The sequence below is a fragment of the Mirounga leonina genome, unplaced genomic scaffold (genome assembly GCF_011800145.1).
Source record: "Mirounga leonina isolate KUSES-001 unplaced genomic scaffold, KU_Mleo_1.0 Mir_171, whole genome shotgun sequence".
NCBI lineage: Eukaryota > Metazoa > Chordata > Mammalia > Carnivora > Phocidae > Mirounga > Mirounga leonina.
The window spans coordinates 7,076,041-7,097,310 of record NW_023270436.1 but is presented as its reverse complement, the minus strand read 5'-3'; the positions used below and the strand labels follow the sequence as shown (position 1 = coordinate 7,097,310).

Here is a 21,270-nt window from a genome sequence, read left to right as displayed (position 1 = left end):
GCCTTCAGCTCAGGTCATGATCCCAGGGTCCTGGGATGGAGCCCATGTCCCTGTCCTAGGGCTCCCTGCTCAGTGGGGAGCCTCCTTCTCCCTCTGCTGCTCCCCCTGCTTGTGCTCTCTCCAACCCCCCAAGTAAATAAATAAAAAATCTTAAAAAAAAAAAAAAGCCAAAACCTAAGGGGTGAAAACACTCCTTTGTGGGTTTTTGTCCCCCCAAATCAAAGAATAACACCAGACTATGGAACGGTTTCCAACAGCCAGAATTTAAGCTCCTAGCTCACTGTATGTAGCTATAGCCTTATTTCCGATTTTGTATCAGTTATGCATATGCTTTGCTATGAGGTCTTCATACTATTAAAGTTCTTAAATATACATAAACATGTGTTTTGAACATAAAATTATATTTATCACAAAATCTATTGAGATTAAACATTCAGTTTTTTCAATGTAAACTCTGCTTTCCTAGTCCACTAGAGATGTATGCTTTTGCTGCATGAGTAATTCACGAAAAATATTTAGAAATTTTTAAAGAGTGAAAGGAAGGAAAAAGGGTGGTAGACAAACCTTAAAAACTAAAATAAGAGGGAGAACATCTGGAGAGTGGGATGTGGAGATGAGAGGGGTTTTCTTTTTTTTTCTTTACGCCCTTTTATACAGTTTATATTTATTTGTTAAACAAGGAAGCTGTTTTATAATTAAAAGTAGGTACTGAGAAGTACCTACAATGAAGATAAATAAAGGCAGATAATTTGCAACAGAGAAAATACAAATTATTAATAAACGTGAAAAATCATTCAACATTTTAAAGAACAAGTATGCAGAGATTTTCCCTCTTTCTTGGAGGGTGCATTGTGCCTGAATTTCCATGGAACAGAAATTTGGAATACTTATGGTACGGATTTCTTTATAAGAGACATTTTTTCCTTCTTCTGCTCCAGGACCCAATCCAGGTTGACAAGTTCATTTACTACTTACATTTCTTTAATCTAATTCCTCACTGTTTCCTTATTTTTTGTGACCTTGACATTTTTGAGGCACTCAAGTGCACACAATGTCAATTTGGATTCATCTGATGTTTCTGTATGAATAGAGTCAGAGCACACACTTCTTGGCAGGAACACCACAGAACTAATCCTGTGTTGTCCTCAATAGGGATCAAAGGACACACAATGTTGTTTTTTGATGAGGGTAACTTTGATCACTTGGTTGAGGAAGTATCTTCCATGTTTCTCCACTGTAAAGGTATTTTTTCTTCTTTGTAATTAATACGTATTTTGTTAAGAGATACTTTGAACATGTATAAGCATCCTGCTCCTCAGCAAAATGTCAATCCATTTCTTTTAGCACCAAATGATGAGTCTTCCCTAAATAAAATACTACCATCATGGTTACCCAATAGTGATTTTCTAATTCCATCATTTCACCTATTTATTAGTTGTCATTTCGCCATAAGAAAGGGCCTTCGGTTTTCCTCCATTTATTTATTTGTATCTACCTGTTTCCATGATACATCATGGTTTCTAATGTTATTCAATAGGCTATACTCCATAACTATATTTCTTCTGATGTTCAAATTATCTCAGATTTGGCCAGTGGGAGCCCCTTCAACATGATTATGATGTGCTTTTGACTAATCTCCAATATTCTTTTTTTTTTTTTTAAAGATTTTATTTATTTATTTGACACAGGGAGAGACAGCGAGAGACGGAACACAAGCAGAGGGAGAAGGAGAAGCAGGCTTCCCGCGGAGCAGGGAGCCCGATGCGGGGCTTGATCCCAGGACCCTGGGATCATGACCTGAGCCGAAGGCAGACGCTTAACGACTGAGCCACCCAGGCACCCCTTAATCTCCAATATTCTTAAAGCACTTCCTTGCTTCCTGGTATACAAGATATTCCAGGCTCATCTTGTACTCTCTCTGTCCCAGCCCTGGAATCAGCCATTTCTCTAAGAATCTTTTAAATGCAGAAGTACACTTAAAACCAAAATCTAGGTGCTAAGTGTATTCACTAATATTGGAGTGTTGTTGCTTCTAAGCCCTGTCAGTGGACTTGATCAAAATTTAAAACTGCTGGTCTTCAAAAGATACTCTTAAGAAAGTATAAAGACAAGCCACAGACTCGGAAAACACTTGCAAAACACAACCTGATAAAGAACCTGTATCCAGAACTTACTAACAACACTCACAACTCAATAATATGCATAAAACCAATTTAAAAATGGGAAAAGAGGGCCCCTGGGTGTCATAGTCAGTTGAGAGTCTGACTCTTGGTTTCTGCTCAGGTCATGATCTCAGGGTCCTGGGATGGAGCCGTGTGTCAGGGTCCGTGCTCAGCATGGGAATCAGCTTGGGACTCTCTCTCCCTCTGCTCCCCCCTCCCAACTCTCTCTCTAGAATAAATAAATCTTTTTTTTAAAATGGGCAAAAGATCTGAATAGACACTTGACCAAAGAAGAGAGATAAAAGGCCAATAAGCACATGAAAAGATGCTCAACATCATTAGTCAACAGGGAAATACAAATCAGAACACTTGAGATACTTGTGTTACAATTTCTAGTTTCATTCCATTGTGGTCAGAAAACATACTTCACATGATTTCAATCCTTTTAAATTCAATGACACTATTTTATGGTCTATTCTGGAGAATGTCCCATGTGCATCTGAGAAGAATGCATATTCTGCTCCTGTTGGGTGGAGTGCTCTACAGATGACTGTTAGGTCTAGCTGATTCATAGTGTTATTCAAGTCTGTATCTCCTGTTGAACTTCTCTCTAGTTGTTCTATTTGTGAAATAGGGTATTGAAGTTTTAAGTCTCCAACTATTATTGTTGAATTGTCTATTTCTTTTTTTTTTTTTTTAGGGTTTTAAAGATTTTTACTTATTTACTTGAGAGAGCGAGAGTTCAAGCAGGGGGAGGGGCAGAGGGAGAGGGAGAAGCAGGCTCCCCGCTGAGGAGGGAGCCCGACTGGGGACTCGATCCGATGACCCGAGCTGAAGGCAGATGCCTAACTGACTGAGCCACCCAGGTGCCCTATTTTTTAAATTCTATCCATTTTTGCTTTGCATATTTGGGGGCTCTATTACTAGGTACATATATAATTGTTATATTTTCTTAATTTTTTATCACTATAAAATGTCTTTCCCTGTCTCTAGTAACAATTTTTGTTTTAAAAGCCTATTTGGTCTGGTATTAGTATAGCCACTCCAACTTGCTTTTTGTTACTGCTGGCAGGGAGTACCTTATTCCATCCTTTTACTTTGAACCCATTCGTGTCTCTGAATCTAAGCTGTGTCTCTTACAAACAGCATATAGTTAGATCATCGTTAAAAAAAATTCATTCCGGGGCGCCTGGGTGGCTCGGTCGTTAGGTGTCTGCCTTCGGCTCAGGTCATGATCCCAGGGTCCTGGGATCGAGCCCCGCATCGGGCTCCCTGCTCCACGGGAAGCCTGCTTCCCCTCTCACACTCCCCCTGCTTGTGTTCCCTCTCTCGCTGTGTCTCTGTCAAATAAATAAAATCTTTAAAAAAAAAAAAAACTGAACAGAAAGTATAGACATTTCTCATACACTCCCTGTCCCCACACATGCAGAGTCTCCTACACTATTAACATCCCACTAAACTTACACTGACACATCATTATCACCCAAAGTTCATAGTTTACTTTAGGTTCACTCTTTGTGGTGTACATTCTAGGAGTTTTGATGAATGTATAAAGACATGTATCCACCACTGTAGTATAACCAAAATAGTGTCACTGCCCTAAAAATCCTTGGTACTCTCCCTATTCATCGCTCCTTCCCTCTTTACCCCTCCCACAACCACTACCTTTTTCTCGTCTCCATAGTTTTGCCTTTTCCAGAATGTTGCATCTTTGGAACCATACGATAGGTAGCCTTTTCAAATTGGCTTCTTTCACTTAGTAATATGCATTTAATGTTCCTCCATGTGGTTTCATGGCATGATGGGCCATTTCTTTTTGGTGCTGAATAATATTCTATCATCTGGATGACCACAGTTTTATTCCCTCACCTACTGAGGGACATCTTGGTTGTTTCCAAGTTTTTGGCAACTGTGAATAAATCTGCTATAAACACCCATGCACGGGCTTTTGTGTGGATTTAAGTTTTTAGTTCATTTGGGTAAATACCAAGGAGCACAACTGCTGGATCTTATGGTAAGAGTATGTTTAGTTTTGTTAGACACTGCTGAACTGTGTCCCAAAGCAGCTGTACCATTCTGCATTGCCACCAGCAATGAATAAGAATTCCTATTCCTCCACAATTTCACCAGCATTTGTGTTGCCAAATGTTTTAGATTTTGGCCATTCTGATAGTTGTATCATATTATTGCATTGTTAATTCACAATTCCCCAATGACATATGATGTTCAGCTACTTTTCATATGCTAATTGCCATCCACATACTTTCTTCTTTTTTTTTTTTTTTTAAGATTTATTTATTTATTTGAGAGAGCGAGAATGAGAGAGAGTACATGAGAGGGGGGAGGGTCAGAGGGAGAAGCAGGCTCCTCGCCGAGCAGGGAGCCCGATGCGGGACTCGATTCCGGGACTCCAGGATCACGACCTGAGCTGAAGTCAGTTGCTTAACCAACTGAGCCACCCAGGCGCCCCATCCACATACCTTCTTTGGTGAGGTGTCTATTCAGGACTTTTGTCTATTTTGTAATTGGGTTATTGATTTTCTTATTGTTGAGTTTTAAAAGTGCTTTGTGTATTTCGATAACAGATGTATCCTTTGTATATTTCGTATATTTCGTATATTTTGTATATTAGTATATTTCGAGTAATCAGATGTATCCTTTATAAACATTTTTTCCAAGTCTGTGGCTTGTCTTCTCATTCTCTTTTCACACTGTCTTTCACAGAGCAAAAGTTTTTAATTTTAATAAAGTTCAGCTTATCGATTCTTTTTTGTGGATCATGTCTTTGGTGGTCTTGTTCCTAAAAAGTCACCACTGTACTCTAGGTCATTTAGGTTTTCCCTGGTCTTATTTCCCAGGAGTTTTATAGTTGTGCATTTTACGGCTTATGATCCATTTCAATGCAGTTTTCATAAAGGATGTATATATTTGTGTCTAGATGCACTTTTTTGCATGTGGATGTCCACTTGTTACAGGACTATCTCTTGAAAAAAAAAAAAAACAATCTTTGCTCCATTGTATTGCCTTTCCTCCTTTATCAAAAATCGGTTGTCTATAGTTATGTAAGTCTATTTCTGAGCCCTCTGTTCCACTGCTCTATTATTTTCTCAATCCCACACTGTATTGATTACTATATCTTTATACTAAGTCTTGAAGTCAGGTCGTGTCAATCCTTCAACTTAGTCGCTCTTCCTCAATATTCAGTTGTCTATTTGGGGTCTTTCACCTCTTCATATAAACTACAGAATCAGTTCTCAATAGCCACAAAGTAACGTGCTAGGATTTTGACTAAAATTTCATTAAATCTACAGATCATGTTGGGAAGAGCCAACATCTTTTTTTTTTTTTTTTTTAAGATTTTATTTATTTGACAGAGAGAGAGATTGCACAAGCAGGGGGAGGGGCAGAGGGGGAAGCAGACTCCTCACTGAGCAGGAAGCCCAATGCGGGGCTCGATCCAGGACCCTGGGGGATCATGACCTGAGCCAAAGGCAGATGCTTAACCGACTGAGCCACCCAGGTGCCCCAAGAGCCAACATCTTGACAATATTGAGTCTTTCTATCCATGTACATGGGCTATCTCTCCATTTATTCAGTTCTTCTTTGATTTTGTTCATCACAGTTTTATAGTTTTTCCTCAGAAGCTGTACACATTTTGTTAAATTTACCTAAGTATTTCATTTTGGGGGGTTGTTCATATAAATAGTATTATGTTTTCAATTTCAAATTCCACTTGTTCATTTCTGGTATATTAAACAGTGATTTGACTTTTGTGTATTAAACCTTGTATCCTGAAAATCTGTTGCAACCACTATATATATTTGTATTTTCAAATACACACACATAGATATGATGGTTCTTTGTCAAGAATGCTGTTGATTGTGTGGCTACAGGGCGGGGGACTGTGACTGAGTGAGGCCAATACATACGAAGTAGCTCTTTACACAGTGCATGTACATGTCAACTTAGTCTCTAATTTTTATTCCTGGTTGCTTTCTTCCACTTTCTTTCCACTCTATCACCTCATGTATTAGTCATACTCTCTCTGTAATTTGTTTATGCTTTTCTCCTTTTTCTTCCCTATTTTTTTTCTTGCAAATGTTTTAAACTCACATTCACTAAATAATCAAAATTAACATCACCAATAAATGGGATAAAGCAACATCACATGCCTCTTGGAAGGATACATCAATTATCTTCCTGCTAAAAATGCATAACCATCACGATTAAACATCACACAAACCCAAAATGAAGGCTTTTATACAACATCATTGGCCTGTTCTTTAAAAAAAAAAAAAAAAAGTCAAGTCATAAAAGACAAAGGCAGAAGCACTCCAGATAAAGAAAATGAGAGACTTGAGTCAGTGAATGAAATGCATGATCCTGGACTGGATCCTGATCCAGATGGGGGGTGGGGACTATAAAGGACATTTACTGGGACAACTGCTTAAACAGGAATATGGTCTGTACATTAAATAATAGTGTTAAAAATTCCTGATTTTGGTAACTGCACTGTGGTTAGGTAAAAACAAGTCCTTACAGTATATGAGTATTCTGTGTTCTCTTTTTATAGCTTTTTGCAAAGTTTGAAATAATTTCCAAATAAAGTTAAAACATGAGTCTATTCTTATCTGTAGCTCCCTGAGCTGTTAGCTTAGTTGTCTATTTACTTGCATTTAGTGCTCACACCAGTACTAGTCCTTTGGCCATAATTTCTCTTTAGCTAAGTCCTGAATTTTGATTCATGGCCAGATTTTATCAGCAAACAGCTTACTTTCCAGAAGGACTCACAGATCCTACAGCTTCTAAGTTCTTTCATGATGTTTTTTCAGATGTTTTTCGAAAACATCTGCCTATCTTCTTATCTGTGTAATAACTGCCAGGATAGAACACTCCTGATCATATTTTCTGTCCCTTAGAACTTTGGGAACAGTGTGGCACAGTTTTCTGGCATTGAATGTAGCCATCGTGGGTTGGTTGGGTTTTTTTGTTTTTTACCTTTTTATAAGGAATATGCCTTTTCTGCCTGGGCAGAATTATCTCTGTATTTCTGAATTTCATTAATAACCAGTGTATGTTTTGGTGTCAATTGCTTTGGACCAATATCCTCCTCCTCCACCACCACCAACCGCCCTTAGTTCCCTGATTGAGCTTCCATACAACCTACCATGTCCTTCCTGTATGCAGACTCAGTTCCTCACTTGGGGGAAATTTCCTTATTTTATCTCCTAACATTTTCTTCTGTTGCATATGTTGAATTCCTTACCTCAGAGATGCTAATTATACTCATTAGGATTATCTATGTCCTCCACAGCTACTATCTTTCCTCTGATGCTTCAATATCTTTGTTTCCCTCTTTATTATGACTAGCTCAAGCCTTTCCTTCGGATGTTTAGAAAAGTTCATTAGGCTCCTTTCTGTTTCTGATTTATTTAGCAGTCCTGCCATGGTGCTGTTTTGGTCTTCACTCAGTTCCTTTACTCTTCACTTCTTCTGTTCCACTTGTGTCACTTTATCATCTCTTTGAACCCTTGTTTTATTTAAGTCACTGAGGTTTTTATATAACACAAAGCAATTTTCCACTTTGGGTAATGCTTTCTCATGGCCTGAATCCCTCACCTCTCTTTGGATTCCTGTGTTCCTTTTTTTTCTTCTTTTGGTACAAAAGGCATTCGAGGGTTCATCTTATTACGGGCAGCTCTACCTAGACCTTCTGTTTGTTCACATGTGATATAAATTCATTTTCCCTGATACCTATTCAACTTTATCTGAGACCTTTAATCTTCATCTCCAGGGTAGTACGGGAAAACTGGGCACCGTTGCCTACACATCTCTGTAGCTGGAGGGCCGTAGGACAAGGCTGGAGGGGGTGATTTTAAGGGGATGTACACAATCTGTTGGAAGTCTCTTTTGTGGATTTTTCCTTTAGTGCCCCCTCTGAACAAAGGTAATCCTATTCCTGCAGGAATATGTCTTCAGGCTTTAGTCTCGGGCAGATACTACAAAATTGTCTTTTTCAACATCTATTCTCACCTCCTCTGCTGCCTTCCCTTCCCAGGGATGGGAATGCAACCTCATTTATGGCTGGACGTGGTTACATGACACTATTACAGAGACAGGAATTTTCCTCTCCAAATTAAAAGACAAAACCATGTAAAGAGAGTAAAGAGAAGGCCTTTCTGTCTTTCCCCACTTTGGCCCTCCCCCACTTCCTCCTGGAAAGTTTTGCAATGCCTGGAAGTGCAAGAGCCCTGGTGACCAAGGGGTTGACTATACATGCTAAGGGTAGCAGCAGAGCAGAAAGAATGGGCAGGGTTCCCTGAGGACATTCTTGAGTAGAGGACTCACCTGGACTGCCCACCTGTGGACTTATTATCATTTGCTAGGAAGCCCTCCATCTTTTTACTTAAGCCACACTTTGTTGAACTAGCTACGGAAAATGACAACCAGTAGCTCTTCCTGCCGCTGGTAGAATCCTGCGATGGTCAAAGAGGGCTTCCAGCCTCAAAGATTCTTCTGTGACTTTTCTCCCAGGCTGACAATTCACCTCTTCAATTTAATTTCCCCTAAACTGGGTTTGGCAGAAGGATGTGGAGAAGCAGAGGGATTTGGGGTCACCTGCATGGCTCAGTCGACTGAGCGTTGAACTCTTGATTTTGGCTTAGGTCATGATCTCAAGGTTGTGGGATCAAGCCCTGTGTCAGGCTCTGTGCTGGGCATGGGGCCTGCTTGGGATTCTCTCTCTCCCTCTGCCCCTCCACCCCTTCTCTCTCTCCTCTCTCTCCCTCCTTCTCTAAAAAAAAAAAAAAAAAAAAAAAAATTTCTCAGGATTTTGCTACACATTTTCTTTTCTCTTACCACTGGGAACAGTGTCAACAGAGTCAAACCACAATCATGTTCTTTTTCTTGGTTGTCAATTTTAATGTTTACAGCATGAAGCCAATTGGCTTTATTGGATTTTCCTGGAGACATTTTTTTAATAATCAGAAGAATGTGTTTACTTCATTAGGTATTGAGGGTGAAGAATTCTGTGATCAGTTTCACTCAGCCCTACTTGCCCAGAAGTCTCTGAGCCCAGATTAAAACTACAATGGCTAATGTACACTGTTTTAAAAAATAAACTATGAAAAGCTAAAAACAGTGTTGCCTTGGGGGTGCCTGGTGGGCTCAGTTTGTAGAACATGTGACTCTTGGTTTTGGGGTCATGACTTAGAGTCCCATGCTGGGCAGCAGAGTTTACTTAAAAACAGTGTTCCCTTTCTAAACATTCACGTCTGCGAATTCAACATTTGCAGGCAATTATTCACAAATCAATCTAGATGGTAACCCCAATTTTTTGTAGACTGCATTTGCTGTAACCTCTGTCATAAAGAAGTGTTGATAAAGTACAGTTATTGAGATCTAATCCCTGTCCAGTTTCTACAAACCAACTGTAACCTCATTTTGCAAATAACTGGGAAGGGGAATGGGGAGAGAAATCAACACTGTTGCCAATGTAACAATGTATCTGCAATCCTTACAAAGGGGAATACATGGGAGGTTTGGAAACTATGTATCAGACATTTCAAAAGTAACTATTTCAGGTGACTATTTCTATAGAAGAACTCACATTATTATGATTATTTTTAGTATTCTCTAGGACAGGAAATAATGCTCTGTATCATTTCCATTAATCTTGAAACTACATGACCCTGCCTCATTTTGCACTGTATGCTTCCACTCTCCATGGAGGGCACATGCCCCGCTCATTTGGTGATCAGGCTTCTGGCAACCACAACTCTCTATGACAAAGCTATGACGCTGGAGGTAACTGAAATCATGTAAAAAAGTAGAAAGAGCAGTCAAGGTTTCTGCATCCTGAGGCCCTGGCTAAAAACAAGATATGCATCTAATCACTCGCTCATTCATTCGAACCTACATACCATGCACTGTGATTCCCACCATCTCACAGCCTGTGTGGGGAGAAGCATAAGAAACAGCCACAATACAGAGCTGTGAGTGTGACAGAGGATCGTGGAGACTGCTACCTGAACACAGAGCAGGAAGCAGCTAGCCCTGAGGCTGGAGGTCTCGTTCCCCACGTGGGGATGGGGGGAGAAGAGCTGTCAAGGTGGACATGTGAACGGCAGCTGACCAGATGTGGCAGGAGAACACGAGCCAACAGCGTGGACGGTGTCAAAAGAGGAAAGTCAAGACTGTAGGTGGTGGGGCCAACTGTTCACAGAGGATGGAAAGGAAGCCACGCACTGGTGCAGTCACTAGGTAAGCGATGACTCAAGCCAGAGTCATATCAGTGGTGCACTGGCGGTGGCGAAAAGCAGACTGCAAGCGACTGGGAAGAAGATGGGAGGTGAAATTAAAGGCAGAAAATAGTACTGCTCTTAAAAGTTTGGAAGTAAAGAAAAAAAGATTGGGTTATAAGTGTGAACATAATGGCAAGAGTTAGAACCACTTTTAAGGGGCACCTGGGTGGCGCAGTCAATTGCGTGTCCAACTCTGGGTTTTCGCTCAGGTCAGATCAGGATCTCAGGGTTGTGAGATGGAGCCCCATGTGGGGCTCCACGCTCGGCGGGGAGTCTGCCTGAGATTCTCTCTCTCCCTTTTCCTCTGCCCCTCCCCCTGCCATGCTCATGCACCCTCTAAAATAAATAAGTAAATCTTAAAAAAAAAAAAAGACCGCTTTTTTTTTTTTTTTAAAGATTTTATTTATTTATTTGAGAGAGAGAATGAGACAGAGAGCATGAGAGAGGGGCAGGGTCAGAGGGAGAAGCAGACTCCCTGCTGAGCAGGGAGCCCGATGCGGGACTCGATCCCAGGACTCCAGGATCATGACCTGAGCCGAAGGCAGCCACTTAACTGACTGAGCCCCACCAGGCGCCCCAAAAAAGGACCGCTTTTAAGAGAATGAGAAGGATTTCCCAACCCACAGAAGAGCTGAAGTGGCAATCACACATTGCAGCCACCGGCCGGGATGCAGACAGACTTTGGGAGGGACAGTGACAGTCTGAATGGAGAAAGGAGACCGAAAACACCCAAAGCAGATGCAGAAACAAAATGTGGTGCCTGCATCCAATAAATACCATCCAGCCCTGACTCCTGCTACAACACGATGAACCCTGAAAACAAGATGCTGAGTGAAAGAAGCCAGTCACAAGAGGTCATCACAAGTGATGGGAAGTGACTGCTTCAACAGATAGGGGGTCTCCTTTTGGGGTGATGAAAACGCTCTGGAACTAGACAGAGGTGACGACCGCACTGCATGATGAATGTACCAAATGCCATTATACACATACACATATACAATGTATACACATATACATTATAAATGGCTAGAACAGTAAAGTTCATTACGTGTGTTTACACACACACACACACACACACACACACACCCTGAAGCAGCATGAAACCAGTCAGGCCATCAGGAAGGAAAGTGAAGGTGAAAGCCAACAGTCAATGGCGATTATATAATTATGACAATCTTCATAATCGTCAGTTATCAAGAAGAGGTAAGTTATGTTAACCATGAGGGTTGAACAATACGAAACTGCAAAACAAGCAATTTCATATGGTTCAATCTACTCTGTTCCTTTTTCAAAGACAGGGCAATCTGACAGTCTGTAAAGATTTCTGTCACTATTGATGCCAGATATACCAAGATCTCACAATCCCAACCAATCCTGATTTTTGCTCCCCTCCCCCCCTAAAATAAGTACCCCACTTGGGAAAGGCAACTTCCACAATTTCCTTTGGAAAGGAGAATGTCTGATTGGGAGCGCAGACAAAAAAGAATGCACACACGTGGGTTTTGTTTCTGGTTTTGCCAGCCCTGTTCCAGAGAACTAGGAACAGAGGAGTCCTTCCAACTCCAAGATACAATACTTCACGGGGGCGCACGATGTCCACTCGTCAGTCAGGTCAAATGAGAATTCCTATTTAAAAGTGGAAACTAATATCACTCCCCAACTTTGACCAACCAGTCCTGCTCATTATCAGCCCTCCTAATCTCAGAATATCCTACATCTTTTTAAATTGATAAAGAGAGAGTAAGTAGGTTCTACAAAATCACTATCTCAGGGAGGCGGGGATTCTTTTATTTCGATAAATGACCTCACATCCAATTGACAAACAGGAAATCAAATAGCCCTCATTGTGAAGGAAGTAATCCCAGTGAGATGCTGAAGATGCAGAACAGATTCTGGGGTGTCTTGGGCTTTCTAAGCAAAAAAAAAAAAAAAAAATTATATATATATGTATTTTTTTTTGCTGCAGGAAAAAAAAAAAGAGAGAGTACATTTCTATAGCATTTCTTGACCCCCACCTACCACATTCCTAGCTCACAAGTTTTTCTTTCTTTCTTTTTTATCCAAAACAATAATAATTATGAAGTAAGTAGAACTAAGTTTTAGTCTCAGTATAGGATAGGAGCAGGGGAGCAGGCCCCAAGTTAATCTGACATGAGTGCAGGTCTTGGCTTCACTGCCTAGATGTGTGTCCTTAGCAAACTGGTCCACTTTTGAGCCTCAGCTTTTCTACAAAATAACCTTCCTATCTCAGAGGTAAGTTATGATGAGTGTGAAACAGACAAAGCCATCAGCTCGATAAATGTTTAGTGAATTACGATGCTACTACATGAAGGATCAGGATAGAACTCAGGTCCTAGGTCAGTATTTAACACATGCCCTGTCAGGCTCATCTGCACTGTCTTAAGTTTAGAAGGTAATGTTCCTGTAGTAATACAATTAAAATTCTTTCTTTTTTCTAAAAGCAAGGTTTCTGCCAAACATGGTGGCTCTGTAGTATATTTCTAAACATAGCTGATCAATAACTTGACTTGACTACAGTAAGTAATAAAGTGAAATTTATAATTTTACAAAAGTAAGCAGTACTCGGGGCGCCTGGGTGGCTCAGTCATTAAGCGTCTGCCTTTGGCTCAGGTCATGATCCCAGGGTCCTGGGATCGAGCCCCGCATTGGGCTCCCTGCTCTGCTGGAAGCCTGTTTCTCCCTCTCCACTCCCCCTGCTTGTGTTCCCTCTCTCACTGTGTCTCTGTCAAATAAATAAATAAAATCTTTAAAAAAAAAAAAAGTAAGCAGTACTCTAGATTCCTGGAGATTACACAGTAAGAGTAACAGAGTCAGTGAATTAATCAGTCTTGTGTAGACTAAGGTGGCTTCTAAATTATTTTAGATGGCTGATTCTCTCCTTTTTTTTAAAAATAAAAAACAGACACTATAAATATATGTGTGTATATCTGTGTGTGTATGCATATATTTATATTTGTATTTATTTACTTCAAAGAAAGAATTACCCGTAATCCTCCTTGGTAATCAATATCATTGTTAACAAGCTCTACCATTGAAGCCTATTATTTAGTTCATGCCCATTTATTTCTCTTCTGAGTAAAACACAGAACTACGAAGGGCCTAACAACCTATCCTTTAAAGGGAAGTCACTTTTCTTAGCTGATCCTTGCACACGCTGTTCCGTAACACCCTTCGAAGTCACTGACTTCCAAATTTCTAGTGACAAAACCTTTTCAAAAGGAAGGCAATCCAAATGTCAACATGCAAAAGGAAAGAGCACGGGAGGCAGAGAGCCCTGCAAAGCTCTGCCCAAGGAAGCATGATGCCTCCTTCCACTGCTTTCCGGTTCTGAGCGACAGAAGCAAGAAATGTAATCAACAGTCCAGTGAAGGTCACAACATGAGAGGAAGGGGTGATCTCTCTGTGTTCCTCCCACATACGGAATCTGCTCTCTCTACCAGAGATGGTCCGGGAGGTCGAGGGAAACGCCCCTCTCAGAGATCCTTCTCTTGCAAGAACTTAGTGACACACCGAGAGAGCTACCCAGTGTTTTAGATGCTCTAGTTTGTGCCAGGAAAAAGACGACCCCATCTGGTTTCAAAGGGCTTCTCTTTCTCATGAACTCCAGTTTCTCATACACGGACGGAAGGAGAGGGCAGGAGCCCTATTGAAGCCAACTCTTCCTGACCCAAATCAGAAAATGGCGAACACTTCTTGGCACTATGACCTGAACGAGGGCAAGTCAATTACTATCTTCATGCTCCTGTTCCCTCTTCTACAATTACTTTAGAAATAATGACAGGGCCATCCTCCAGAATTACTGTAAAGATTGAGAGGACAGCTATCATTTACTTGTGCTTGTCACCTCGTAAGAGCCAGTGAATGGGAGCTAGTAGTACCAGAAGCATCATCGCCATCCTTGGGTCTGGACAGATGGGACATTTCTTTCGTGAAGAATATTGTGGAAAGCTATAATAAAGACTTTAACGTCTGAAATCAACTCTCCAAAAAGTGCTTTCACCACAAACTGCACCATGTCAACGGGTACTCAATATAATTACCCCAAATTACTCCATCCTAAGTGAGAATTAATCTTTGCAAAGTATGCTGGGGGAAAAAAATTCTCCTGAGGTATAAACTTTATTTACTGACCACACAGTAAAATTCCCTTAAGAATCTCATTTTAAGATTCCGCTGAGGCCAGATGTGACTAACAATTTAGCACTTGGATTCAACCATAAAAGAATTAAAAAGCAGAATACGGCAGTCTTTAAAATCAGTTTTGTTTCAGTGCTTAATAAACGTATCACAAATCTTTGTGATTTAAATTCGGAAGCCAATGGGTTGTGGTGAGCTTCTTGCCCATTCCGGGAATAACACATACCACATATCAACGCACCCAAGTGCTCACACATACACAGTTCCATTAGGAAATGCTTTAAAAAAAAAAATGCTTTAAAGAAAAGCAGAGTTCTATTTAAAAACAGCTGCCAACCCCCACACCAAATCCTTATCCTGGGAATGTGCTTCCTTCAAACCAATTCTGATGAAAGAGAAAAGGAACCTTAAGAGAAAAGTAATTTTGAAATCCAGGCAACAGTAGGGAGAAGATACTGTTCCTTTCCATTTAAGTGCATTGCTATGAGACTGTCTAATAAAGGTCTTATTTTCTACTTGCTCGCAAGTTCCCTGTGTTGTTACCGGTCTTTTTTGGTTTTTGGGTTTGTTTGGTTTTTTTTTAAAGACTCTGTCAACTCCCACCCCGAGTCCTATAGCAGCACCCTTGAAGGCAAGGAGACACAGCACACAGCCAACTTGAAATCCCATTTGCAATGACCCAACCACATTGGGCCTCCAAGTGCCCTGCCAACAGCAGCAGGTGGGAGCATGGCAGAGCTAGGTGCCCCCCGCCACCGCCCCCCGGCCCACTGACCTTGTGATGACCCGTGACTTCGTCCCTGCTTCTCCCCAGCTCCTCAGCAAGTTTCACGTTCTCTTCTTGCAATGCCGAAAGCTGCTGGGACTTCTGAGCTGCTGCCTGCTTGAGGGTTTCTCTGCAAAGGACAGTGTGCACGGTTACCATAGAAACAAGACAGGCAAGGAAACTGTGGGAGACGACCGGCTTCACAGCAACTGAGGAAAATATATCTGGGTCACGTGCCTGATAGGCTCTCTAACAGGGAGGCAGCGGCATCTACGTGCTGGAGAGGCTAAATGGCTTTAACCTCTCAGGAGGAGGACTGCCGCCCACAACTATTACATTTTTTTAAAAACCTAATAAACACTATATCCACCCTCTCTCCACCCACACTCACCCCCTTCTATCTAAACACTCCCTGTACAAAAAGCAACGTTACTATTAAAATAAATGACAAACGAAATGGTCAGTCCTCTTGTCTTGAGGACTATTTCCGTCAGAAAATTATGCTAAAACCCACTATGTTGATAAAGTGATTTACTTTGCTGCCAAGGTACTCTGGTCTGACTGCACAGATCTGTAATCTGTTTTTTGTTTTTTTTTTTCCGGCAGAAATAAAAATCTAATGGTCCCACATTTGCTGGTATCTGTCGGAGTCAAGTGCTAGCGTGAATCTGAGTATATTTTTAGGACACCTCTCCAGGTGAAATGCCCAAAGGAAATGCGGTTTTCCAATTACATAACAGGTGTTTCATTTTGATTGAATTCTTTCCACAATGTTAACTTGTAATTAAAAGAAGGAAATAAAAATACAGCCTGCTGACGTGTATCACGAATATCAGCATATAAAATGTGGACAGGATAAGTATGGTTATTAAACATCTTCCCAATATTAAAATTATCCAAAATATACATCTCAAATTATTTTTTTTAAAGATTTATTTATTTATTTATTTGACAGAGAGAGAGAGAGAGAGCACAGGCAGGCAGAGTAGCAGGTAGAGGGAGAGGGAGAAGCAGGCTCCCCGCTGAGCAAGGATCCTGATGCGGGGCTCGATCCCAGGACCCCGGGATCATGACCTGAGCCGAAGGCAGACACTTAACTGACTGAGCCACCCAGGCGCCCCTACATCTCAAATTATTATCCTTTACACATGGATATTGAAAATATTTTGTTTGGTCACTGGATTTTAGTTTTCTGTCATAGAAGGTTTGGATGCCACTATAAATTTTAAGTCTGTGCTGGCTAAACTCTGCTTAGGGAGCTGTCATACATGGCGAATCCTGAATCAAGTCCTCTGGGTATGAATCCATCTGCTGATGCAGGAACACATCTATTTTTAACTTCAATTGTCTAATGGCATCTTCAGTTTTAATTCTCCATCCACCTATAATATACATAGCGGGGTAAGGTTTAGGGGAATAAATCTACACAAAAATTCTCCTAGCACATTAAATTAGGTGTTTTACAGAGATGTCTATTTAGCAAGTAAGGAAAAACAGAGACGAGATTTTAGCCTCAGGTCATTCAAAAGCTAGGAGGGTTGGTTTTAATTATGCATGCATACACACACACACACACACACACAAAAACAAAACTGCTAAATTTCACCTTCTGGCCAAAGTCCATCAGTTCTTGACAAATCTGAAGATTTAACTTAGGACATCCTAAGTCAAACCTTTTACTCCTAGGTGTCACTGCCTACCTCAGGAGCTATTTGGACTCATCATCTGGATGGCCTGTCAGTGGTAAGTTTGTGATCCTGTTCTCTGTCTCTTAAAGATTTTCATCTTTAATGGCTTATTATTATTATCATCATCATCATCATTATTAAGTAGGTTCCACTCCCAGCATGGAGCCCAACTCAGGACCCTGAGATCTAGACCTGAGCTGAGATCAAAAGTCGGATGCTTAACCAACTGAGCCACCCAGGCGCCCCTTAAAGGGTTTTTTTTTTTTTAAATCCTTGGTTTCTATTAAGAGCCCACAGTAAAGAGAATTAAAATAAGGAGTCAAAGAAATTTCAAAATGTTCTAAAGTACTGATCTATGAAAGCATTATTTGCTCAACATAAAATCTATAAAATGCTTTCATGAACATTTTCTCAATCAGTCCTCAAAGCCCAGTGAGAGGCTAATATTATTTGTATTTTAAAGATGAAAAAACTGAAGCTCAGGGTAGCAAGAGATTTTCCCTAAATCATAAAGCCAGTAAATTGCAGGAGCAAGAGAACTGGAGTTAAAACTGGCGATGGACCTCAGCTGTGATTCAAATATAGAAACACCTTTCCATTTTTCTTTAGAGTGTAGTGGGTACAGGCATTTCATACAGGAAGAAGGCCCTCATAGCCCAATTTCCGGAAATACTCCAGGGAATAATTCTGAAAATACCTACAAGTATTTCTAACAATTTTTAAAGCTACTTTTCTTTCTACATGACAAAAGACTATCCCAGTGTTAAAACTGAGAGGCAAATACCTATTTTTCACATTGACCTGCAAACATTCTACTTACAAGTCTATTATAAATCAATTAATTGCCACGCTAAATCTATTCTAGATTTATTACTGTGCCAGGTGAGTAATTAAAGACAACAATTACATCATTTTCCCTAAGATTCAAAATTATACGTCAGAGAGAAAACATCTTCTCCACCTGAAAATAGGAGCTGGCTAACCAAAACCAAGAGTTTTCCTAAAACCAGTCTAATAAATAGCACAGAAGGGACACTTAGCTAAGAGCGCTAGGTGGCCAGTGCCGAGGGCAATATTACATAGGAGGCAGTTCCAGTTATAACCCCAGTGTCTACACTGGGGCCCATTTTCCTCCACGAGTCCAAGTCCTGTCAGGTGAGGGGAGACACCAGGAAAGTTCTAAAGGACCTAAAGCGCCCCAGATACATGCTGAACCACAGAGAAATAATCAGCTGCTCGTTCTCTAGCTTTGAGTACTGAGGAACTAAGGAGCGGTAAAATGACTGCCTTCTCTTCTTTTTTTCTTTTTTTTGGAGAAGCACCGTTCCCATTACATAGTACATTTATTTTAGATGGTCCTTGAAATGTGGCCAAGCCTACAGCAGGGAACAGTGAGTCACTGGGGGCAGGGGCTCTTCCAACCTACTCCCTCTACCAGCTTCTGAAGCCTGTGACTGGAGTCTCCCACTGCCCCTCCCTCCTGCTAAGGAACCCCAGCCACGGTGAACCAGGTCACCGACAGAAGACGCGATTCCCTCAGACCTGGTTGGCCAGAGAAAAGGTGGAGAGACAGAAGCAGCGCAGGCTGTCTGCCCAGTGGTCCTGGTTCCTCCTCACCCAAACTACTCCCCCTCAGGGTCAGCGGTCTGGGGACAATGGCTTCAGGGAGGAGGACAGGCAAGGTTAGAGGGGCAGCAGCAGGGGCCACAGTCTTTTGCTCATGATCCTTTGTGCCCACAGCCAGGAGGCTAGGCTTTTATTATTCAATGGAATCATTCAAAGAAGGGCAGAAAATTTATCTCCTAACAGAGGTAAAACCACCCCACATTAACTGGGGATGGGTGACATGACACAGTGATTTAGTGAAGATGTTTAACGCTCAAATACTAGACCGATGCAATGGCCATTATGAGAGACTCCTAAATAGGACTGCAGGAAAGAGGGGTTTTATCGAAGTCCCAAGAGCTCTCTCGGCTAGGTCCACGCTGGCCCTGCCCCTCCATTACCTAGTATGGCCCAGAGAGCTCAGAGGTGGGATTATGGCAGTGGGAGGTTGGTTAGGGAATCTTCTGCTGCTCAGATCCTCCCTCACCAGCTGCCTGTGTGACACAAATGAACTAAAGTCAACAGTGTTCGAACACTCCAGGTCAGCCTAACTACTTGTGTGTCACAGGGCAAAGTCCCGCACCAGACCCGCGGCCACCCTCTCAGAGCTGATGCTAGCTTCGGTTCCCATCACAGTCTGGGTGATGCAGCTTCGGAAGGCCAAGAAACACAAGCTCTTCCTGATGGCCATAAGCACAAGTGTGAACTCAGAAATCTGTGTATGGGAACGGAACTGGTAGGAACTAGGAACTGTCTACATATCGTCTGAAGAAGTATCATTAAAACTAAGACTGAGGTTTGGAAGTGCCAGATCGCTATACTGGGCGCCTGAAACTAACGTTACACTGTATGTTAACTGGAGTTTCAATAAAAATGAAAAACAAAAAAACAGAGATTGAGGAAGGGATTGATCGTGTGCCCTGAGTCATTCAGAGGAGATTCTTTCTCGGGTAATTTTACGAACTCTCAGAAGAACCTGACATGTCCTAGGTTTAGTCTGAGCTTGATCAACAAATCGCCTTGAGGATGGAGACTTGGAACTGGTGCTTCTGTCTGACTCAATCTCATGCCTCTATTTGATAAGAACTGGAAGTAAATAATATAAGCCCTGTAAGGGCAGGGGCCATATAAATCCATCTTTGTAGCCTTCCCAGCACGGAAGACACACTCAAACGTTCACCACATTAACTGGCTTTAAATTTTTAGGTTTACACCGTTGATATGGTGTAGCTCTCAGAAAGAAAATCTACACCAAAACTATCATTTCAAATGCCCGATAAACACCAACAATTATGATGATCGGACTTGAAAGGCAAGGATTTGAAGGTGGTGTTGGCAAAGGAAACACAGCCAGCCTGTCTGCCTGAAATCGAGGTAGCACACTGATGGATAAACGCTGATTAGAAAGATTCTTCCAAAATTCTCTCATCTGATTTCCATGCCAGAAGGTTTGATTACTCTTACAATCAAGATTATTGATAATCTTGAAAGTGACATGCTTTTTTCTCCCTACAGAAAGGGTTTTGAGAGATTTATTAAGGGTCTGACGCTTCAGACCCTTTAAAGCACACCACTTTAAAAAAAACCTCTGATTCCTCTTGTATTTTCCTCATAAAGTCATATTCGAATCCCAAATGCCCTAACTTATCAGCCAGCACACATTCACTTTGATCCTTTAACCCGGCTATCATTGTGACTTAGCTACCTTCCAGCTAAGTGGTTACAGGGGTTACTTCTCAGGTACACTACCGCATTTGGGGGGCAGCAAGGAGGCAATTCCTTTTTAAGTACTTGTGAGGTTATTTTTTAAATAATTAGTCTCGTTTTCACTTTCGCAATACTAAGTCCCCCCGTTTCTCTCAAAGGAGATGAACTTACATTTCTTTCCTGAACTCTTCCATTTTTTGGTTCTCTACCGTCAGAAGTTCTTTTGATTTGTTCAGCTCTTCCACATTTTTCAAGTTGTTTTCTTTAAGTGTATCCAACTTAAAGACCAAGAAAAAAAAAACTTGATGAAATTATTTCATTTTCCAGTGACATGACTGGATAGACAAATTATTCATGCAAATGTGCACTAAAAAGATAGGTGACATTAGTCACTTGCACCAAAAAAAAGTCACTGGGTGAGATGACAAATGACCACGTCTATTATAAACTGCAAGCCTCCCCCTTACGTTTAGTCAGATATTCCCTGTACACCTGGCAAAAATGTCAAACTGCTACATGAATTACAACAAAAGTTTGCTTTCATTTTGTGTACAATTCTCAATATTTACCATTGAACTTCCTATTCAAGTATGACTCCTCTTAAAAATAAAAAAACAAATAAATTGCAAAGGCATGACATGAGCAAGGATTATTCTTTGTAATAAAAACAAAAATACCCTTTTCTTCCCCACAGATTAGTAATTTCGGATGTATTTGTCAACCTTAGTACCAAATGTACGGAGTCCTGACTACAAAAATTTTCTGAATCAAGTATCTGTAGGCGGGAGAATATCTGATTATCCATCTTAACTTTGACCTGAAAAGGAAAAAGCCAGGTAAGTGAGGCCAAAAAGCACTCACATTTGTTCAGCCCCATCACC

General features: G+C 41.1%; 1 protein-coding gene across 15 annotated transcripts in view; it reads right to left on the bottom strand.

Moving 5' to 3' along the window:
• The window catches only part of CLIP1 (CAP-Gly domain containing linker protein 1), a 118,235-nt gene that overhangs the window by 12,005 nt on the left and 84,960 nt on the right, over positions 1 to 21,270 (bottom strand). For 14 of the 15 annotated variants that reach the window (XM_035016920.1, XM_035016922.1, XM_035016926.1 and 11 more), the window contains 2 exons: positions 20,561 to 20,667; positions 15,399 to 15,519 (listed from right to left, as the gene is read on the bottom strand). In XM_035016920.1, coding sequence (XP_034872811.1) covers positions 15,399 to 15,519; positions 20,561 to 20,667 — 228 coding nt within the window. Of the gene's footprint in view, positions 1 to 11,765; positions 12,377 to 15,398; positions 15,520 to 20,560; positions 20,668 to 21,270 lie in introns of those variants that run through there. The other variant, XM_035016934.1, reaches the window with a different exon arrangement.